Below are 20890 nucleotides of genomic sequence, written 5' to 3' on the forward strand. Positions count from 1 at the left end.
GCTGTCTCTGACACCTGCCATCTTAGGAATGCTTATTTTTAAATCTCAGAATTAGTGCTGGGCCTGGGAGGAGGGGAAGGGGCAGTCGGGAGGTCAGGAGACTGCACTCCTCCCTCACCAAGACATTCCACCTTGGTAGTGCTGGAGGGGACAACGGTCAGAGTGGGGACTGGGGCCCAGGGGTCCGGTTCTGCCCTAGGTGCACGAGGAACTCCTAGCAAGTCTCTGTCTCTTGTCATGCTTCCTTTCTGTACAAATAGTTGCCCACGACCAGTCAGGGGATGAATGACGGACAACAGCCCCTCCCAAGATCCCCTCCTGGGCTGGGTTCAGGAGAAATGGTTGAGAGCTCGTCTCAGTACCCTTCTATGAGGCCGGCTTTTGGGGGATGGCCTGTCCTCTACCTCCACCTCACCTCTGCTGTGGCAGTCTGGCAGAGACATCTGCTCTGAGCAAGGCCGGGTCCCTGGACAGCAGAGCCTGGGCCCTGTACAAGCAGGGCCTGCATACACGTGGGGGTGGGGGCCTCACCTGCTTGCTGGACTCTTCCTCTGTGCCCAGGCTATTCTCCTCATCCTCCTCTTGGTCATCCGTGTCTGACTCAGCCACAGCAATGGGCACACACACGGGCTCTGGATCCCCAGGGGTGCCCTGGCCTGGCCGCTCGCCTTCCTCAAACCGCGTCTCCTTGCGGGCTGGAGGCGCCTTCTCTGTGTCTGGGGGTGGTGGGGAGCCTGAGGTGGCAATGCAGCTGGGCAGCTGGTCGCGGCTGGCAAGGGCTGCAGGCTTCTGAGGCCGCTGCTGCAGGAGTCCACAGCAGAAGTCCCAGGTGGTCCGCTTGACGAAGCGCAGGCCCCGCTGGATGCGGGCCAGGGCCAGCTGGAGGTTGTTCATCTCCCCGTCCTCCTCAGGGGCGGTGAGGTTGTCTGCACTGAAGGAGCTGAGCAGCAAAGCCAGGAAGAGGTTCAGGACCTGTGGAGGCAACGGATCGGGCTCACCAAGGCAAGCATCATGCCATGGCATTCAGCCTTGGGTCCATGATGGGGAAACTGAGGCCTAGGGACCTTAAGGACTGCTAAAGGCAAACAGCTCTAGGCTCGAACTCTGGGCCCTGGCCCCTCATCCTAACTCCCCATTCTCTTGAATATAGAGAGTTTGGCTATAAAAGGAAAGACAAATTCTTATCCCTCCTCTCAAGGGCTCAGATACAGTCTGAGTTGAGGGTGGTCAGAACCAGGTCTCTTGTGTCTTGGCCCAGGTTCAGTGAGAGAACAGTGGGTTCATCCAGTGTCAAAGCCCACAGATGGGGCTTTGCTGCCTTGAGAGTAATGGGGGGCAGTGGGGTCAGGATGAGCACAGGGCTGCTCCCTGAGAAGTGGGATCCAATCTGGGATCACCAGGGACAAGACAGAATCCCACCCAGAAGCAACCCAGAGCTCTTGGGGCTTTCCTGGGAAAGGACCTCTGCATCTGTTGGTGAAGGAGGGGTAGTGACGGGCTTCTGAGCTCCCCACTGAAGCTGGCTCACCACTCGAAAATCTGCAGCTCCTGTTGTGAAGCACACTCTACCTGTGTCCCCAGATCTGACTATGCTTTCCAGGTGAGGGACAAGAGGGACTGAGCAGAGAAGGGGGCAACGGCAGAAAAAGAGGCCAAGTGGCATGTGGGACTAACCGCAGGGTCAGGCCACAGAGAGGTGGCTGTGTCTAGATGGGGAGGGGTGCTTGGATGGGTGCTGTGTGCAGGACCAGACAAGTGAGATGGAATGGAGGGACCTGGGGCTGGAACCAGGGCTGGCCCATTATGCTGCAGGGAGTCGGGAGAGGGGCTGAGGTTTCAGAGGTGCCAGAAGGCACAGGACTTTACCTAAGTTATTCATCATGGGTTAGGGACTTGAGACTCTTTAAGGGGGGGGTGGGTTGCATAATCCTTCTGTCTTTGGATGGTTCTGGACTACCACTTGTTAAACCATCCGCAAGTGTGAAGTTTTAGCTTTTGTTAAAAAAGAGAAATTTTGCTGAGAGGCAAGGGGCTGGGCTAAGGTCCATCTCCCAGGCTCGTGGAGGGAAATGAAGATGGCCGTGGGCTTGTTCCCACACATGGGTCAGATGGATTCATGAGCATCACCAGGCTGACAGGACAGGTACACAACCTCCTACCTTGGGCTTGGTGTCTCCTCCTCCCACCCACCCCCAGAAGGGAGTTCAGTTGAATGGGGGCCCCTACGGCAGGGTGGTGTGTGAAATGGGTGCACAGTTCTCATTGGAAACCCACTCTGAGCCCCTGCCCTGGCTTCTCACAAGCCCCTAAAACACACCTGTCAGAAAGCTGGGAATGAGAATTCTGATGAAAGCAGTGGGTAAGTTTGGAGCACCAGGCCTCAGACACATGCCTTTGACTTGAAAAGCAATGCACATTCACGTGGACAGTATGGACAGGTTAAGAAGTAGGATCTCCCATACTATCTCTATAGAGAGATGGTAACTTGTGACACCTGGCAGCCTTTTTTATGTTGTCACTGGGGGCTGGGGCATGTGATGTGATTCAGAGCTGCTGTCTACACTGCCCTCTGGTCTGGCCCCTGGCCTCTGTCCAGACTGGCCCAGGCCTGGCCTGCCTCTGTTCCTGGTTGCCCACCCTGGGTCCTCCTCCACAAACCTCATCATGCCTGGCCCCACATCCCCTGACCTCCAGGCATCTGGGGCCCAGATTAGGGGCAGGGCAGGGCAGGGGGCTGCCTGGGCAGGCTTGTCCACCCACACAGGACCTAGGGCCTCCCTTGTCTCTGGCTTCAGAAGATCGGCTTCTTCTAGTGCTTTCCCTGTCAATCATTTTGCTGCTCCCCAGCCCCTGCCTGATCATCACCTCCCATTTAAATGGCAATCTTGCTTCCACCCACGCCCGGCTGTGGCCCAATTCCTGAGGCGGCCAGGGAGGGGGCTGCGTGGGCTGCATTAGCTTCCCTCCTGCAGCAGCCTCTAATCTTCTCATCCCCAGGCAGATCCACTGGGATATCGCAGGGCTGCGCGTGTGAGGGCAGCTCAGCCCGGCCCTGGGCTGAGAGCTTAGTGTAGTCACATCCTCCTTGTAACACAGAGTCTGGCAGCCCCAGGCTGGGCCAGGGGCTGAGTGAGGCTCCACCCCCAAGGGGCGGCCAGTTTGAGGGATGGAAGCGGGTAGTGGGGCCAGCCAAAGACCTGGGTTCCATTGAAACTGTGCACTTATGCCCTGCTTCCTCTCTGGGTGCCACCTGTGGGGCCTGAGGGAGACTAACTCCAACTCGCCCCGGCCTGGTTAAGGCCCGTGGGAGGAGAAGGCAGGCAGGTTTGAGGAAGGGGTCTGGAATCTGCAGCCCACAGTACTGGACCACCTAAAACCCCTCTAGGAGCTGATGTGAGCCTTGCTGATGTGAGCTGATGTGAGCCACACCAGCAGGAGCCAGACCATGCAGGCACGATGTCTGAGCATGTGTGGGCCACCTGCGTACCCAGGAAGGTGGCTCCATGTCCACGGTAGACACTGACTTCTTCCTGGACCACTAACTTGCCTCAACCTTGCCTCTTCCGAAGGCCCCTTCTCTGGCATTTAGATTTTGATCTCTCTCAACTCTGGAATTCCCCACATTGTAAGGACACAGGGCAAGATGCACCTGTGCTAGGACAGACAGGTGGCCATGGGAGCAAAGGCTCGGGCCCCTCCTGACAGGACAGCAGGGAATCCCACCACAGCTACCCAGGGTGACATACAATGCTCTCCTGGGCCCTGCCTCACCCGCACCACCACCTACCTGCACCTGTCCTTTGCTCACCCTACTCCTTCCCTCTCTAGCATCACCTGCCAGTCAAGTCAGCTCCAAACCCTCCTCTAGGAAGCCTTCCTTGATTTCCACAGTTGGAGGGGATTAGCACCCCTGGGCTCCCCCTTAATGGCTCTGATCATTCTGACCAGCTTGAGAGTTATTTCACGCCTGTTTGAACTCCCTACCTCTCCACTCTCTCAAGCTGGTGAGCAATGTCAGGGCCACGTTCACCTCCAACAACATGTATGTATGCCCAACAACATCTGGAACATATTTTGCATGCAACAGGAGCTCAGTAAATGTTTGTTAAGCTGAATTAACAAACCATGTGATAAATCATTGATGGTGAATGACTAACAAAATAATGGGTAGATGAGTAAATAAATAAATAATTGAATATAAAATGAGTAAATAATGAGTAAACAGATAAATTAGTGTGTAAATGAATAAATGAACAAGTGAAGAGTGATGTGAATGGATGGAGGGGTCAATGAGTAAGTAGATAGGTGAATGGATAGGTGAGTAGATGAATGGGACTGCTGAATGAGTGAATGGATGAGTGGGTTGATAGACGGATGCAGGGGTGGATGAATGAGTGGAGGAATAGATGAGTGAGTGGAAAGATGGGTAATGGATAAATGCATGGATGGATGGGTGGGCAAGTGAATGGATGGGTAGATAGATGGATGGGCAAATGGATGGATGAATAGGTGTGTGTGTATAGGTGTGTGTGAATGAATGGAGGGTGATGGATGGGTGGCTGGTGGACAGATGAATGGATGGGTGATAAATGAATGGATGGATGGGTAAGTGATTGGGTAGACAGGGGTTGATGAATGGATGGATGGGTAAGTGAGTGGATAAATCCATAGAGAGATGGACAGATGGATGGTTGAGTTGGTGGGTAGGTGATTGATGAGTAGATGGATGGCTGGATAGAAAGATGTATGGATGAGTATAGAGACGGAAGAATGAATGGGTAAGTGAATAGATGATTGGTGATAAGTGCATAGGTGGATGGGTAAGTGGGTGCATAGGTGGGTGAATAAGTGAATGGGTGAGTAGACAGATGGAAGGATGGGTAAATGAGTAGATGGATGGATGCATGTGTAAATAGATGGGTGAGTGAGAGATTGACGGGTGGATGGATGGTTTGATAGATAGATGGCCGAGTGAATGAGTGAATGATGGAAGGAAGGGTAAGTGAATGGATGATTGGGTGGGTGGGTAGCTGAGTGGATGAATGGATGGGTAAGTGAGTGTGTGTGTGAGGCCACTGGCCAACTTACCACAAGGTTGCCAATGACCATAACAAGCAAGAAAACTAGCAGGCACAGTGACTGCCCAGACACCTCCATGCAGTCCCACATAGTCTCAATCCACTCGCCACAGAGGATGCGGAAGATGATGAGAAAGGCATGGAAGAAGTCCATCATGTGCCAGCGGGGCAGCAGGCCTGAGTCGCTGATGCGGTGCCTCAGTTCTGAGTAGTTCTTGCCAAAGAGCTGCATGCCCACCACAGCAAAGATGAACACGATAATGGCCAGCACCAGAGTCAGGTTCCCCAGGGCCCCCACTGAGTTCCCGATGATCTTGATGAGTGTGTTCAGGGTGGGCCATGATTTGGCCAGCTTGAAGACCCGCAGCTGGGGAGGGAGGAGTCCTTGTGAGGGGCTCTGGAATCCGCTGCCCATGGACACCCTCACCCCCATAGCTCTTGCCTGAAAACCCAGGGAGCCCCTGGAAGTCACTGACACCTGTTTCTCCCTATTTCTCCAAGATCACACAGTACTGTTTCTCTCCACAGCCTGATGGTGGCTTTATTGGGCTCTGCTCTGGGAGTCAGGTCAACAGCTCCAGCCTCATCTCCCCAGCTCAGCCCTTCTCTCTGTCCCCACACCAGCCTTCTACTCCCCTTGGTCTCACTTCCAGGAACTTCCCAGTAGATTCTCCCAACATGGAATGTCCTTCCCCTTCGAGACTCATCCTCATCAGATATCCTTCCAGGCTGGCTCAAACCATCTCTGACTTGCTCAATTGCCTCCACCTTTCTCTCCTCTCAGTTATCACAGAGAAAGGGAGCCAGCATTTATTGAACATCTACTGTGCCAGGCCTTGTGCTTAGGATGGATCAACTCATTCAGAACTCCCAATAACCACAAGAGGCTTCCACTATCATTACCTCCTTTGGCAGACGAAGAAGCCAACCTTTAAAGGTGGAGTAACTTGTCTAAGTCTCTTGGCTCATGGCAATGGAGCTGGGATTAGAATCCACAGCCTGGGCTTTCTCTACTGCCCCCACCATCCTGCCTTCCTAGTCCCCAGTAAAGCCACCAACAGTGCTTAGACCTCCTCTAGGAAGCCTTCCCTGCCTATCTCCAGCCCCCTGTCTAGACATCCCAGACATTTTGAGCTTAAGGCATGGGCCACAGACCAGAGCTTTGGCATCACCTGAGACCTACTGAATCGGCATCTGCAGTTTAACAAGATGCCCAGGAGATTTGTGTGTGCATTAAAGTTTCCAAAATGCTGATTCCAAAACCAGCAGGCAGAGCCCAGAGGAGCTGCCAGCCGACCTGGCTCCACCTGTGACGTGCCATGTGGCATTGGGAAATTGTTTCACCTCTCTGAGTCTTAGTCTCCTCACCTGTGAAATGGGGATGTGGTAATACCAGTCCCGCTCCTGGGATCCTAGGACGACTGAAGGGGCCATGGTGAACCATAAGGGCATTTGCAAATCATCAGAATGGCCACCCCAACTGCTCTTCTGAGGGATGTCTCTTTTGGTCTAGCCCACCTCTGCACCCCCCATATCACCACCCCTGGGCCTGGCACCCAGGGGTACCTAGCAAATAGCAGCTGGGTGAAGGCATGATGGATCAGAGTTGGGGTGACTGAGTGGTGACCTCGGAGGGGGTGTGCTTGGTGCCCTGGGCCCCCCCGACCCCCGCAGTGGGCCCAGCTGGGTACCAGGCGGAAGGAACGCAGCACCGACAGGTTGCCCATGCGGGACAGGCCCAGCTCCATGAGGCTGAGGATGACGATGATGCTGTCGAAGATGTTCCAGCCCTGCTGGAAGTAGTAGTAGGGGTCGAGAGCGATGATCTTGAAGGTCATCTCTGCTGTGAAGATCCCTGTGAAGACCTGAGGAGGGAGCGGGAATCAGGGGTTCCTGGCGTTTGAGATGCAAAGACCCTCTGGCCAGCAGGGGCACCCTGCCTCCTTACTCTTGCTCTAGCAGGGTCCCCCTCCTGAGCCAACAGCTTTGACTACACCCAGGCTCCCAGTGGGTGCTTGCTCAGCCATGGCCCAGCCCCTTGGGGATACCTCTGGCCTGACACCCTCAGCCCTCTCTGCTGCTCACCAAGCATGACCTGCCAGCCTGGCCCTTAGAAACAACTGGGCCCATTGCAGGCTCTGCAGAGACTCACAGTCTAGGAGGTACCTGGGGTCAGGGGAGGCTGAGGTGGGAGGTGACACAACCCAGCCCCCGACTCCTTCCCGCCTGTGTCACCACAGGAAGTGCCCCCGCTCCACACGTGCCAAATACACACATTCCCACCAACACCCATGGCTCTCATGGCTCAGGGCCTTTGCCCATGCTGTTCTGTTCCCTACTTGCCCACATGCTGAACTCTTCTCCCATGTTTCTTGAGGGCCTGACTATGTGTTAAGAGCTGGGCTAGAATGCTTTGCATATGTCTAACAACCAGATAAGAAAAGTATCATTTACCCCATTTTATGGGTAAGGAAACTGAGGCACAGAGAAGTTAAGTAATTTGCCTGGGGTCAAGTAGCTAGTAAGTTTGAGAACCAAGAGATAAACTCAGTGCTGTCCTTCAAGATTCAGAGCAACTACCTCTCCCTTCTGGAGTCATTCTTGAGGTAGGCAGAGGCCGGGCTTCACCTGGTTCATTGATTTGAGTCCTGAGCTGCTCAGCCTCGGCTAACAGAGCCAAGGTCAAGGAGTCCATGTGTGGGGCTGGGCAGCCGTGACCATGGCCAACTGCTCCGGGTTGTGCCAACTGCTCTGACGGGAGCATGGTTCTGGGAGGAGGGGCTAGCCCGTGAAGGGCTGGCTGGCCGGAAGCTGGGGCCTGTATACGAGGCCTTCTTGGAGCTGGGGGTTATCCTGAGGGCAGTGAGGAAGCACTGGGGTCTTTTGCAGGGGAGGCCTGAGGTCAGAGGGCCAGGCTCCCCCTGGGGACAGTGCCTGGCCTGCAGCGGCTGTGGGGGTGGTGAAGGTCAGAAACAGTGGCATGGTGACATGGCTGAGACATCCCGCTGGGGTCAGCAATTAGGAGGGGGGTCACCCTCTCCCCGGCACCCACCCTGAGAGGACTCTGCTGAAAGGACAGAGGAAGCAATCTGCATCTGTCAGTTGCCGCAGCACCAGCCCTTCCCCGCTCTGCTCAGATGAAGCCCTGTGGGGGCGGGCTAAGGTGCAGGGGATTGCTGTTGGCCCCTGGGGAGGGGGGTAAGGAGGGGTGGCACCAGGATGGCAGGTGGGGGCACCTCTGCACTGCCATCCCAAGCACCAAGCACCAGCCCAGCTGTCATGACTTCAGTGGTCCCTTTAGTGCTCGTGCCCAGAGGGAACTTCCTCTACCAGCTGGGGTCGTGGGGAAGGGAGGGACCTGAAATCCTCCAGCCTCAGCTCAAATTCCTCCCCTCACATGCGGAGAGGCATCCTGGGGTTCTGCCCCTTTCCCCAGCACCCAGGCCTATTTCCGGGTTATGCACCCATGACTTTTCCACCCTCTGACCCCATCTCCTACTACTCTTCCAGCCATGCTTGCCTCCTTGCTGTTCCCGCCTCAGGGCCTTGATACTTGCTGCTCCCCAGCCACAGGACTCACTCCCTTCAGGTCTCTGCTTAAAAGCCACCTAATGGATGAAGTTTCCTGACACTTAAACTGGTGGCCCCTCCCACCAAACTCTTTATCCTTCTTCCTTGCTTTATTTTTCTTTCTCTCACATACCACCACCTGACATATTATCTATGTAGCTGTGTATTTGTTTGTAGTCTCCTCCTTAGACTGGAAGCTCCACAATAGGAGAGACCTTTCCTGTCTTACTGCACCCAGAACAGCGTCCAGCCAGGGGGCGGTCCACCAATATCTGCTGAATAAACATACAAATGGTTTGGCCTCTGGCTCTCAGCGCCCAGCGTCCTGCAGCGCCCAGCTCCACTTCCCTGTCTTCCAGGAGGCCTTCCCTACCCAGCCAGAGCCCTCCCCCAGCTGCACTCCCTGCACTGGGCTTCCCTGAGGGCCCCTAAGGGTGGGGCCTGGGTCACGCCCTCCTTTGACCCCAGCCCTCTGGTCTCCCCTGGCACCTGCCTGAGCATGTCAGGGCGAATGTGTTCTTAAGGCCTGTTTGACAGAGCTAATACTCATTTCTGGGGAAAGGAGCTCAGGAAAGATCCCCTGCCTCACTTTGTCCAGGTTTGCAGGTGGTGCTGGGAGTCAGGAAGACAAAGACAGCAGAGGCTCTTGGGGAATGCCTTTGGGGAAGCAGTAAGCAAAAGAAGCAACAGCATCACGTAGAAGCTCTTTAGAAATGCAGAAACTCAAAGACTTCAGACCTGCTGAATCAGAATCTGCATGTTGACTAGATTCCCAGGTGATCTGAAGCTTGAGAAGTGCGAGTTTCGAGCACTGGTTCTCAAACTTGGTGCACTTTGGAATCACCTAAGGAGCTTTAAAAATACAATGCCTGGAGTGCCCAAGTATTGAGAGTTTTAAAAAACTTCCCAGGTGATTCTAATACGCCGCTAAGCTTGAGAACCACTGCTTTAGAAGGATACGAATTTCTGGGCGACTCCTCCCTTCCTAGGATCACCCCTGGCTTTCTAAGGCCTCGTGAGCAAAGCTGGATGGTTTAAGATGTGCAGAGCCTTGAGTGTCCTCATATGTAAAATGGGGATAATAATAACTCCATAGGAGCTTTCCAAGATTTAGAGCTAATGGATGTAAAGTGCATGCTCCATATGAGAGGGCGATTATTGCCATCATCAGCAGCATTTACTATGACTGCTGACAGCGGCCGAGAGCTCCAGGCCCAGGCAGGGGCTGCCTTCAAACATAAACAACTCTGTGTTTTACAGGCTTACTAGGATCTCGCAGACAGAGGCTGTGAACACGGGGACCCACTTCCCCTGACTCCTGGCAGGAGGTCCACTGAGTCATCAGGCCTAATGGTGGCTTCCCAGGAAGTGGGGGGACTTTTGGGGAACCCCAAACTCTCCTGACCTTGGCATATGTTTTTAATGGGATCATACTGTACATATTGTAAACTTGCTTTTAAAACATAATACCTTGTGAACATCCTTCCACGCCAATTAAACATGAGCTACAGCATCATTTTCTCTCTTTTTTTAATACTTGTGGGATATTCCACTGTACAGATGTGCCAAAAGGTTACATTTCCCAGTGATGGGCATTTTTTTGTCCCTATTAAAAACATTGCCATAATAAATATCCTTTCACATACATGTTTTAAAACAACTTGCCCAATTCTTTTCTTAGGATAAATTTCTGGAAATGGAATTGCATAGTCAATGAGCATTTTTAGAGATTCTGACACATACTGCTACGTGATCCTCAGAGAGAGGTTTTAACCAGATCCATGAGCCGCATGTGAGTAATTGTTCCCCTACAACCATGCAGACTGGGCATTCCAGGCCCACTACACTTTCCAATCCGACAGGACAAGGGCCACATTTTATTGTTGTTTTATTGGACGTTTCTTTGATTTTTGTATTTCTTCTTTTGTGAAATTGCTTGTTCATATCTTTTGCTTATTTTTCTATTAGAGTGTTTGCCTTTTTTTGTGTGTTGTTTATAAATACATTTTATATATTAAGGCTATTATCCCTTTATTTATTCTATGTATTGCAATGAGTTTCCTGGTTTGTCATTATATTTTTAAAAATGACAAAATATTTTAAGCATATAGAATAATATAATGAGTACCTTTGTACCACCAAACTCCACCAAATATTAACATTTTGCCACATTTTTTCAAATCTTGTTTTATTCTTCCTCACAAAATAATAGCAGAGACTTAAAGAGCATTTACCATATGCCAGGCACTGTTCTAGTGCTTTATAGATATTAAATCATTTAATCCTCAGAATAACCCTAGGAGGTATGTATTGTTGTTATCCTCATTTACAGATAGGAACACTGAGATACAGGGAGGTTAAACCACTGGCCCATATGGTAGAGCCTGGCGGTGAACCTAAGCAGTTGGCTTCCACCATGAAGTCTTAACCACCTTGTGCTGTCACAGGTAAAACTGAAGATACCCATGGTACTACATTCACTCCAAGGTAATTACTATCCTGAATTTGATATTTATCATTCCCATGCATGTTTTTACAGTTTTCATGTATATGAACAATATATAGTATTTTTGCATTGTTTAAGGTTTATATAAATGGGCCATGCTGTATGTATTCCTTTTTGCAAGTTCTTTTTATCTTAACATCATATTTTTGAGATTTATCCATTTTGATGTGGACGTATTATTCTAACTGTGTACAGTATTTCATTGTATGAATGCACCACAGTTTATTTACCCATTTCTTTAATGGGTGGATGGACATTTACGTTGATTCCAATTTTTCCTGTGACTAACAGTGTTGCAAAGAACTTTCTTGTACATATCTCCTGTACAGACATGTGAGACTTTCTTAAGAATACATATCTCTGAAATTGCTAAGTTACAGGTTATGCACATCTCTGATTTACCAGATATTCTACAATTGCTCCCCAAAATGGTCATACCAAATCTATACTCTTAACAAAGTGTGAGTTCCCACTGTTTCACATCCTTGCCAACACAGAGAGGTCTATTTTTTATTCTCTTAAGAGCGAGAAATAGTATCTCAATGTTGCTTTAATTTGCATTCCTTTGTTTCTTTTCATTTGTTTATAACCATCTAAATTTCCTCATCTGTGATTTTCTTGTCATTTCCTTTGTCCATTGTTGTGGTTGTGTTTTTGCCACTGGGTTGTCCTTCTTTTCCTGATTGATGTGTAAATGCCCAATATATATTCTGGATTCCAATACTTCTCATAACATCAATTTCCAGTTTGTGGTAGTGATTTACTTTGTTTATCGTATCCTGTGTTGTACAGATATCATAAATTTTAACACAGGCAAATTTATCAATCTTTTCTTTCATGGTATAAACTTTTTGTATCATTGAAGAAAGCCTTCCCAACCCCAAGGTCTTAAATATTTTTTCCCATTTTTATTCTAAAAGATTTAAAATTTTGCTTTATCCCATTTAGGTATTAAATCCAATTCCCCTGCAACTAATTAATGAGTATGGTGTGGGGTAGGGATCTAAATTTATTTTCTTCCATATAGATAACTATTCTTTCCAGCATTATTTATTGAATAGGCTATCCTTTTCCTACTGATTTATAATGCCATCTTTGCTTTTTATCAAGTCTCCAGATATGCATTTCCTATTTCTGAGTTCTCAGTTCTGTAGTACTGGTCCACTTTGCTATCTTTGCACCAATACTATAATGTTTTAATTACTATAGCTTTGTAATATATCTTGATACATGGTAGGGTCAGTTCCCCACTTTATTCCTTAATTTATCTTGACAGATTTTGCTTTTCCATATGAAATTTAGGATTACCTTGTCAAGTCACAAGGAAACAAAAATATGTTGGGATTTTGATTAGAATTACATTAAATTTCTAGGTTAATTTGGGAAGAACTGATATTTCTACAAAATTTAGACTTTCATCCATGAAACTGGCATATCTCTTCACTAGTTTGTCTTCTTTTATGTTTTTCAATAGTTTTATAATTTTTTTCATATAAATTTAGGATCTTTGCTACATTTATTCCTAGATTCCTCATAGTTTTTTATTGCTCTTTTAGGTGTTTTTAAAAGTTACTTTCTCCAAATGATCATTGATGGCGGCTAGGAGCAGAATTAATTTTGGTATATTGACCCTGTGCCTACCAACATTGTTGAACTCTCTTATTAGTTCTAATAGACTTTCTGTAGATTTTCTTGCATTATTTATATAGACAACAACATAATCTGGAAAATAATGGTAGTTCTGTTTTCCTTCCTTCTTCGTTTTCTTCTCTTACCACGCTGACAAGGACCTCCGTACAATCTGGAAGCAGGGAGCTATGCACAAAGCTAGAGCTGCAGCGGAGCAGTGCAGCGCACTGGGTAAGGGCATGGGCTCTAGATACAACCTGCTTGTATCTGAATCTTGACTCTACTACTTCCTGGCTGTGTGACCTTGGTTAAGTTATTTGACCATTCTGTGCCTCTGTTTCCTTATCAGTAGAATAGGGATAATAATAATAGCATCTCCACTACTGGTTGTTGTCAGAAATTAGGTGCTCAACAAGTATTAGCTATGATTACCACCAACTTCATCATCACCATCTGTGTTTGTTCCTGACTAACAGGAAGGCTGCTTCCTGGTTAAGGATGATATTCACTGTCAATTTTTGTAGATATTTTTGTTAGATTATTTCTAGTTTGCTAAGAGTTCTTATCCCAAAGAGTTTAATTTTATTAAATGATTTTTCCATATCTAAGGGAAGATCACATGTACCTGGAATAAACCCAACTTGAGCATGAGGAGTTTTTTCTTTATTTGATTTTTCTTAATCATACACTGCTGGATTTGGCTTGGTTAACTGTTTCTTTTTTCTCCATGGTCTTAAATCTCTTCTTGGTAATCCACACTTTTCTAGGAAAATTTTCACTTTGTCTCCTCAAAATTTATTGGCATTAAGTTGTTTATAATGTCCTTTTACTATGTTTTAATCTGTGCTGTTTGTATAGTTATGCTCTCTTGTCCATTCTTAATATCATTATTTGTGCCTGTGTTTCTTTTTTCTATTTTAATCTTGCTAAAAGTTTGTCTATTAGTTTTTTCAAAAAATGTTTTTTTTACAAAAAAACTGCCTGATGAATCTTTGTATATTATTTTATTAATTTTTTGCTCTTCAATTTTCTTTGAGTTTATACTCATTCTTCTTCTATTTGAATCAAATGCCTGGCTCATTCATTTTCAACTTTTCTTTTTTAATATATACACTTTAGGCTATAAATTTCCCTCTAAGTACTGCATTTGCTGCAACTCAAAAGTATTTTCATTCTCTTTCCATTATAAGCTTTTATGATTTCCATTATGACATTTTCTTTGACTACAGTTATCTGAAAGTATAATTCTAAAAATTTAATTTACTTTTTTTAAACTACTAATTTAATTGCACAATGCTCAAAGAACGAAGGACGCATGATTTGCTGAGACATGCTTTGAGATATAAAATGTGGTTATTCTGTAAATGTTCTGTGCATATTTTCTTTAATTGTTAGGTGCTGGGCTCTGCACATTTATAAACTCAAGCTTTTTATTTCTGTTATTTCAATCCTCTATATCCTTACTAATCTTCTGTCAGCTTGACCCATCAATTATTGAAGGTGATCTCTCACTAAGATTGCAGACTTGTTAAGTTTATCTCACTGTCTGCTTTACATATTTAGAAGCTATGTAATTTGGCACATGGAAGTTTAGAGCTATTATATATTCTTGGTGAATTGTTCCTTTTATCTTTATGTTTTGGACCTCTTATACCTGAGTAATACATTTTGCTTTAAAGTTTATTTTGTTTGATATTAATACAACTCCATCAATTTTCTTTATAGTATTTGCTGGTGTATCTTTTTCCATCTCTTTTTCTTAAATCCCTTTTGGGGATTTGGGTCCTCATATTTTGGGTGTTCTTTGTAAAAAACACACAGCAGAGTTTTATTTCTTTACCAAAGTGACAATCTGTCTTTTAACTAGTGACTTTAATCCACCTCTATTTATTGAGATTTCTGATATATTTGGTTATGTCTACATCTCATTTTGGGTATTCTTTTTTTTGTTTCTTTTATTTTCTCCTTTCCTTCCTTCTATTGGATTGAACTTTTAAAATTCTCCATCTTCCTCTCTACTGGTTTGGTAATTAAGACCTTCCATGTCTATCCTCTTAGTGGTTACCCTAAAAGTTTTAACACCAGGCTTGAGTTAATTGAGTCTAAGTTAATTAATATCTCATAGAGTACACGAACTTTAGACTTCCTTACCTTCAATCCCTGCTCCATGCCTATCTTACGTGCTGTTGTTGTCCAATATTTTAGTTCCTACTTCTTATACCTTCAAATTAGTCATCATCATTATTATTGTTTTATCCGGTCAATGCTTGCTTAGCTTTACCCACGTTCACACCCATTTCATTGCTCCCTATTCCTTCTCAGGATTTTACTTCTCAGATCTTACTTCTGCAATCTTATTTCTTTCTGAAGAGCAAATTTTTGTTGTTTCAGAGAGAACTCTCAGTCTTTGTTTAGTATCCTTTTTAAATGGTAAGATAACTGGGTACAGAATGCTAGGTTGTCCAATATTTTCTCCCAGCACTTTGAAATCATGCTTCTACTATCTTCCAGATTCTATTGAAGCTATTGTGGAGTTTGCCATCCATCTAACTATTGTTCCTTAGTAGGCAATCTTTCTTTTTTCGGTTACTTTATGATGTCTTTGCTTTTGATGTTCAGTAGTTTCATCACGACATCTAGATATATTTACTTTTATTTATCCTACACAGGATGTATTATGATTCCTGAATTTAAGGTTCATTTATTTAATCAATTCTCAGTCATTCTTTCTTTGAATATTATTTTGCCCTCATTTTCTCCTTTTTTTTTTTTCTTCTGGAACTTCTATCAGTTATATGCTTGATCTTCTGATTCTGACTACATGTCTTTAAAGCTTTATTTCACATTTTCTGTCTCTTCATCTCTCTGTATTACATTGTGGGCAACTTCCTTAAATCTAAATTTATATTTATTTAATCCTCTCCCAGCTGTATTAATGTGCTATTTGATTTGTACATTGAGATTTTAATCTCAATGACTACATTTTCCATTTCCAGAGATTTTATTTGGTTCTTTTCCAAAGATATTGTATTCTTTTCTTATGTTTTTAATTCCTTCTTTTATGTCTTTAGTTATTACAAACATTGTTATTTTATCATCTCTATCCAACAGTTCTATTACGAGACATTCTTAAAGGGATAAGTGTGTGTGCGTGCATGTGTATGTCTCTGCTGACTCTTGCTCATGGTGGAGTACTTCCTTGTGTGTTTTGCAATTTGGAGAATCAAGCTTGGCTTGGGATAAAAGTGTGTCCTTCCAGAGAAGTTCTTGTGTTTGCCTGTTTCAGGGGCTCCAAGATATCATCCCAGGATCACTTCATGTGTTAATTGTTTAGGTATAGTTTCCAGGAACACTCAGATATAAATTTGAACTCCAAATCTGTATAAAGCCAAATTCATAATCACAAGTTTCCAGAGGTTTCTTTTTTTTCCCCCTCTCCAGCCCTGGCTGAGACTGACAAGCTTCCCTCTTTGTCATTTCCCAGTGTCAGTGTGTGGATTTTTTCTAGTTCACCATTTTACTGAAGGTAGGGTCATATTCTTATGGATCTACTCAGTTCCAACCCCTATTTGCACTGTCCCAAAGACATGTCCTGTCTCCACATGTTCATTGAAATCCAAGCTCCCAGATTACCCAAATCAGCAACCCACCCCCCCCAGGGCAGCTACAGAACCATTTCAGATGTTTATCGCTATGGTTTTTAAGTCACTCTTTGTTCTCAGCACTTGAGATTTTTGTTACTTTCTCATGAACCTTGATATGCATGTCAAAGAATGTTTGCTATATTTTTAATTGTTTCACAGTTGAAGACTTTTCTGGTTTTCTTGTCCACAGTATTGCTAGGAACAGAAGTTTCATTTACCTTTGTTTATATGATGGGCTAAAAGTTAGTTATCTCTATCAATCTTCTCCTTTATGGAATTTGCCTTTACATGCTTAGAAAGGCTTTTCCCATACCAAGATTATTTACCCATGTTTATTTTTTTGGTTTTGTTTCTTTACATTTAATATTTAAACCATCTAGAATATATTAACTGCAAGACAATAAAAACCTAACATACTAGCAATAAAGCTATCCAAACAGAACAGAATATAGCTATAATCCAACTATATGACCTATTACTAATAACTGAACCACAAGTTTAACACAACTGCAATTCAATCACAACTTAATGACCCAGTGAAGCCACCAGGGCTCTTCATCACCTTGACTTGCTGCTGAGTCCAACCCAATGGTCACACTCCAATAAAACTGCATTCAGCCGAGACCCTAATAACCATCATCTGAAGACCACCCAACACAAGGCAGACACAAGACTCCTACAGACTGAGATACAGCTTTCCCTTCTGTTCACATATAGAAGAAGGAAAGAAAAGTAGAGTTACAACAAAATGGACTCACATTTGTGAAAAAATTTGAATAGATCCTGTAGTGAACCATCTAGAGTCCTGGATATGGAAAGTAATGAGAAAAAATCCTCAGACTACAGTGTGGGAGACCTGCCTGCCTCTGGGGGCCACCTGTGCAGCTGAGACTGAGACAGGGCTGGGTCTACAGTAAGAGAGAGCTTGGGCCAAATGACCCCCTCCCCCAACCAACCTCAGTGATGATCCCAGGAGCTCCTTTCAGAGGCCAGTGGGCTCTTTGCCAGCCTTGTCCTAGAATCCCCTGGAGAAGGGCTGACTCTGTGTTTACCTGGACAGAGCCAGTAGGGCCTGTCTCTCAGAGTCAGGAGACAGTAACTACATTCCCAGCTATGCTACCATTATGTCACCTCTTGGGCCTCAGGTTCCCATCTTTAGAGTGAAGAGGTAGGACTTGAATTTGGTCTCAAGAAAAAAAAAAAATCAGAATTAGAACCTAGACATTCTGACTCCCACGGACAGTCTCTTTAATAACAAAAACAACGATAAAAACCACACCTATCGTTTATTTTGAGTGCTTATTGTTTAGCAAACTCTGAGCCAAGCACATTACACATATTATCTCATTCAATCTTCATTAGCTTCCTATGAAGTTGATATTGTCATACTAATTTTATATTTATTAAATTCAACAAATACTTATTGCGCCAATTACTGAGACTAAGTAATTTGCTTGAGGTCATGTAGTTAGCAAGAGCTGAGTCAGAATTCAGATCTGGCTCTGCCTGATTTACTCACTACACCCGGCTATCCATCCATCAATCCATCCATACTTTCCCCCATCCAACAAACACTGATGCTCACCTATGCAAGCTCTATCTGTACGAGAACTGCCTCTTTCTGCATACACTCCCCTCCTTCATCCACTAATTGCCAAATCTCACGTCTCCACACATTTCAGGCTCACCCCCAACTCTCTTTTGTTTTCTAACCTCTGGGCATCTTCATTAACCTTAATCTCCAACCTCTCACTCCCAACTACATCTCTCAGCTCCTTAAAAGCTGATCCCGAGACTCTCCTCCAAGATGTCTTCCATGATGACTCTCCCCTTCAGAAGATCCTTTTGTGCTCTGAATCCCTCTTCCCTTACCCACGAAGGCTCTGATAGCTGGCGGAGAGCCCTTCACACCAGGATGCCCATTTGAGAGTCAGCTGCCAGCGGCCCTTACCAGGTTTCCAACCTGCAGCATCTCCTCAAATTCGGTTGTCATGTTGTAGTGCTCCAGCGCCATGAAGAGTGTGTTAATCACGATGCACATGGTGATGGCGAGATCGGCAAATGGGTCCATGACCATGAACTTCACTTTCTGCTTGATGGACATCCACAGTGGGCAGCACTCCCAGATCAGGTAGCGCTGGGCAAAGCGTTTCCAGCATGGTGGACATTTGCGGTGAGACTCCTCCAGCTCTGGGGGGACAGCCAGTGAGCTGGTTTATTTTTGTTGACTAACTCATATATAACTCACAATATTCCAGAGAAGATATATGACTTACCTGGGGAGATGATAGGGCTGCTACACGGCAGGGGGACAGCGAGAGGGGCAGAGAAGGCTAAGGGAAGGGGTGGCTTGTGTCCTGACTCTTTACCCTGGAGATTTGAGGGAAGAGGGCCACAGGGACAGGAGGCTAGGATGGATGTGGGGAAAACTGGGACAAGACAGACTAGAACAGATGTGGGCTGTCTTGAGACAACAGTCCCACACAGATGTGGTGAAACTCAGGGGAGGGCAGACTGAAAAGGATGAGACAATATCTGAGACAGGTTTAAGTTCAGATATAAGGAAACAGAGGACAGAACAGGTGGGAATAGATGTGGACATCTGGGACATGTTAGGACAGGTAGAGGGTGCCTGGGACAGGCTGGAAAAGATGTGAATCCATATGGGACAGGAGGGAACAAGTTCAGACTGGAATGGATGCGGGGTTGCCTAGGGTGGGACTGGCTGGGACAGCTGTGGGAGGCCTGGAATAGCTTGTGGTAGATATGGGAATGGCTGGGAATAGGCTAGAACAGGCATGCTTGGGACAGGATGGTCCCAGGCAGATATGACAATGCTTGGGAAAGGACAGGATGAGACTGGTAAGCACCTGGGACAGGCCAGGACAACTGTAGGAATGTTTGGAAGAAACACAGACATGGCCCCTGAGAACACCCAGGAAAGAACAAGCTGAAACAAATGAAAAGACAGCTAGGACAGGCGACACAGACTAAAAAGTGTGGGACAGCTGTGGGGATGTCCAGGGCAGGCCAAGTAGATGGGGGAATGCCTGGCTCCGGGCGGGATAATGGTGAGGGTGCTTAGACCAGAAGCGGGGAGTGCTTGGATGACACCGGCGGGTGCTGACCTTCCAGTACGCTGGTGAGGACACTGACAGCGCTGAGGGCCCGCTGCCGCTCTCCTGGCTCCTCGAAGCCATCTGCATACGGAGCCTGGGGGCTCAGCATCTGGGGCCTGCCTGGCTCCTCCGATGGTGTGGTCTGGGTGCAACCAGGAGATATGTGTTAGCCTGGGGAAGGGGGTCCTACTGGACCTGGGATAGCTGGCCCAGACTCGGTTTGGGATGGCTACAGGGGGACAAGATGGGGGTCTTGATGGGACACTGGGTGCTGGGCTTCTCTGCTTCCAACTCCCTCCCAGTTAACAACTCCTCCCCCCAACCCCTGCCAGTAATTATCTTCTTCATTCTCTTTTCTTCTTCACCATCTCTCAGCAGTGGTGATTCTTGAGAGTAACTACATGTACCTAGTTCTATTAACCAGATGCTTTCATATACATTAGTACATGGAAAAACGATCTGGGAGTCTAAATTGACCACAAGCTCCCTAGAGTCAAGAGCATAAAGAAGCTAAAAAACATCTACCATGCTCTAAGGTGACATTAAAAGAAGCATAAAGCACAATGCTTAGACATAGCTGGTGTGAGCTTTTGTGGAGGCAGTTTGGCTATATCTACCAAGAAAATTTTAAATTGGCCCTGCAAGTTCTCATCTAGTACTCTAACTTCATAAATAATTATACATGTGCACCAAAAATATACATGCAATGATGTTCATTGCAGTATTGTTCCTGATGCCATAAAAACAAAACAACTAATCAATAGGAAGAATATTAAAATCAATTATGGATACAATCCAACTCTAGACTCTGATACAAACAATAAAGAGAATGAGGTGGTTCCGTGTGTGTTCTTAGGAGCGCACTTCCAAGACAAAGAGTTTGATGAAAAAATAAGAAAAAGACCTGGAAGACCCACACCGAACTGTGCACGTGGCTATATCTGGGGAATGGGGCTGTGGGGCAGGGGAAGGAGCGGGAGAAGTTCCCTTTCACTTTATGTACTTTTGCCTCATTGGATTTGTTTTCAATGTGCTTGCATCATTTTTGTAAGCAAGAGGACCAGGCCTACAAATGAAGATGTGGCGTGTCCTGATGGAGGGAGGTGGCAGCAGGCATTCTCTGGGCTTACTCAGAGCCACCACGGAACCAAGGAGGGCCCACAAAGGCTTCCCGTCAGCACAGCCCTGAAGAACCACAGTCCATGAGCCTGAGCTGGGCTGCTGAAGGCAGCATGCATGCTCAGCGTGCAAGAGCAAGGCTCTATAATCTCTGTAGATCAGAGGGAAGATGGGCCTAGGCTACTAAGGGTGGTAGAGCCACGGCCTGGGGTGGGTACCAAACCA

At 46.3% G+C, this 20890-nt stretch overlaps 1 protein-coding gene across 4 annotated transcripts in view; it reads right to left on the reverse strand.

Moving 5' to 3' along the window:
- SCN5A (sodium voltage-gated channel alpha subunit 5) overlaps positions 1-20890 on the reverse strand; it is a 100366-nt gene that overhangs the window by 30779 nt on the left and 48697 nt on the right. For all 4 annotated transcript variants that reach the window (XM_058555442.1, XM_058555439.1, XM_058555437.1 and 1 more), the window contains 5 exons: positions 19556-19688; positions 18379-18617; positions 6770-6943; positions 5089-5445; positions 532-972 (listed from right to left, as the gene is read on the reverse strand). In XM_058555442.1, the coding sequence (XP_058411425.1) occupies positions 532-972; positions 5089-5445; positions 6770-6943; positions 18379-18617; positions 19556-19688 (1344 nt within the window). The remainder of the gene's footprint in view (positions 1-531; positions 973-5088; positions 5446-6769; positions 6944-18378; positions 18618-19555; positions 19689-20890) is intronic.

This window comes from Diceros bicornis, chromosome 2, assembly GCF_020826845.1.
Source record: "Diceros bicornis minor isolate mBicDic1 chromosome 2, mDicBic1.mat.cur, whole genome shotgun sequence".
Lineage (NCBI taxonomy): Eukaryota > Metazoa > Chordata > Mammalia > Perissodactyla > Rhinocerotidae > Diceros > Diceros bicornis.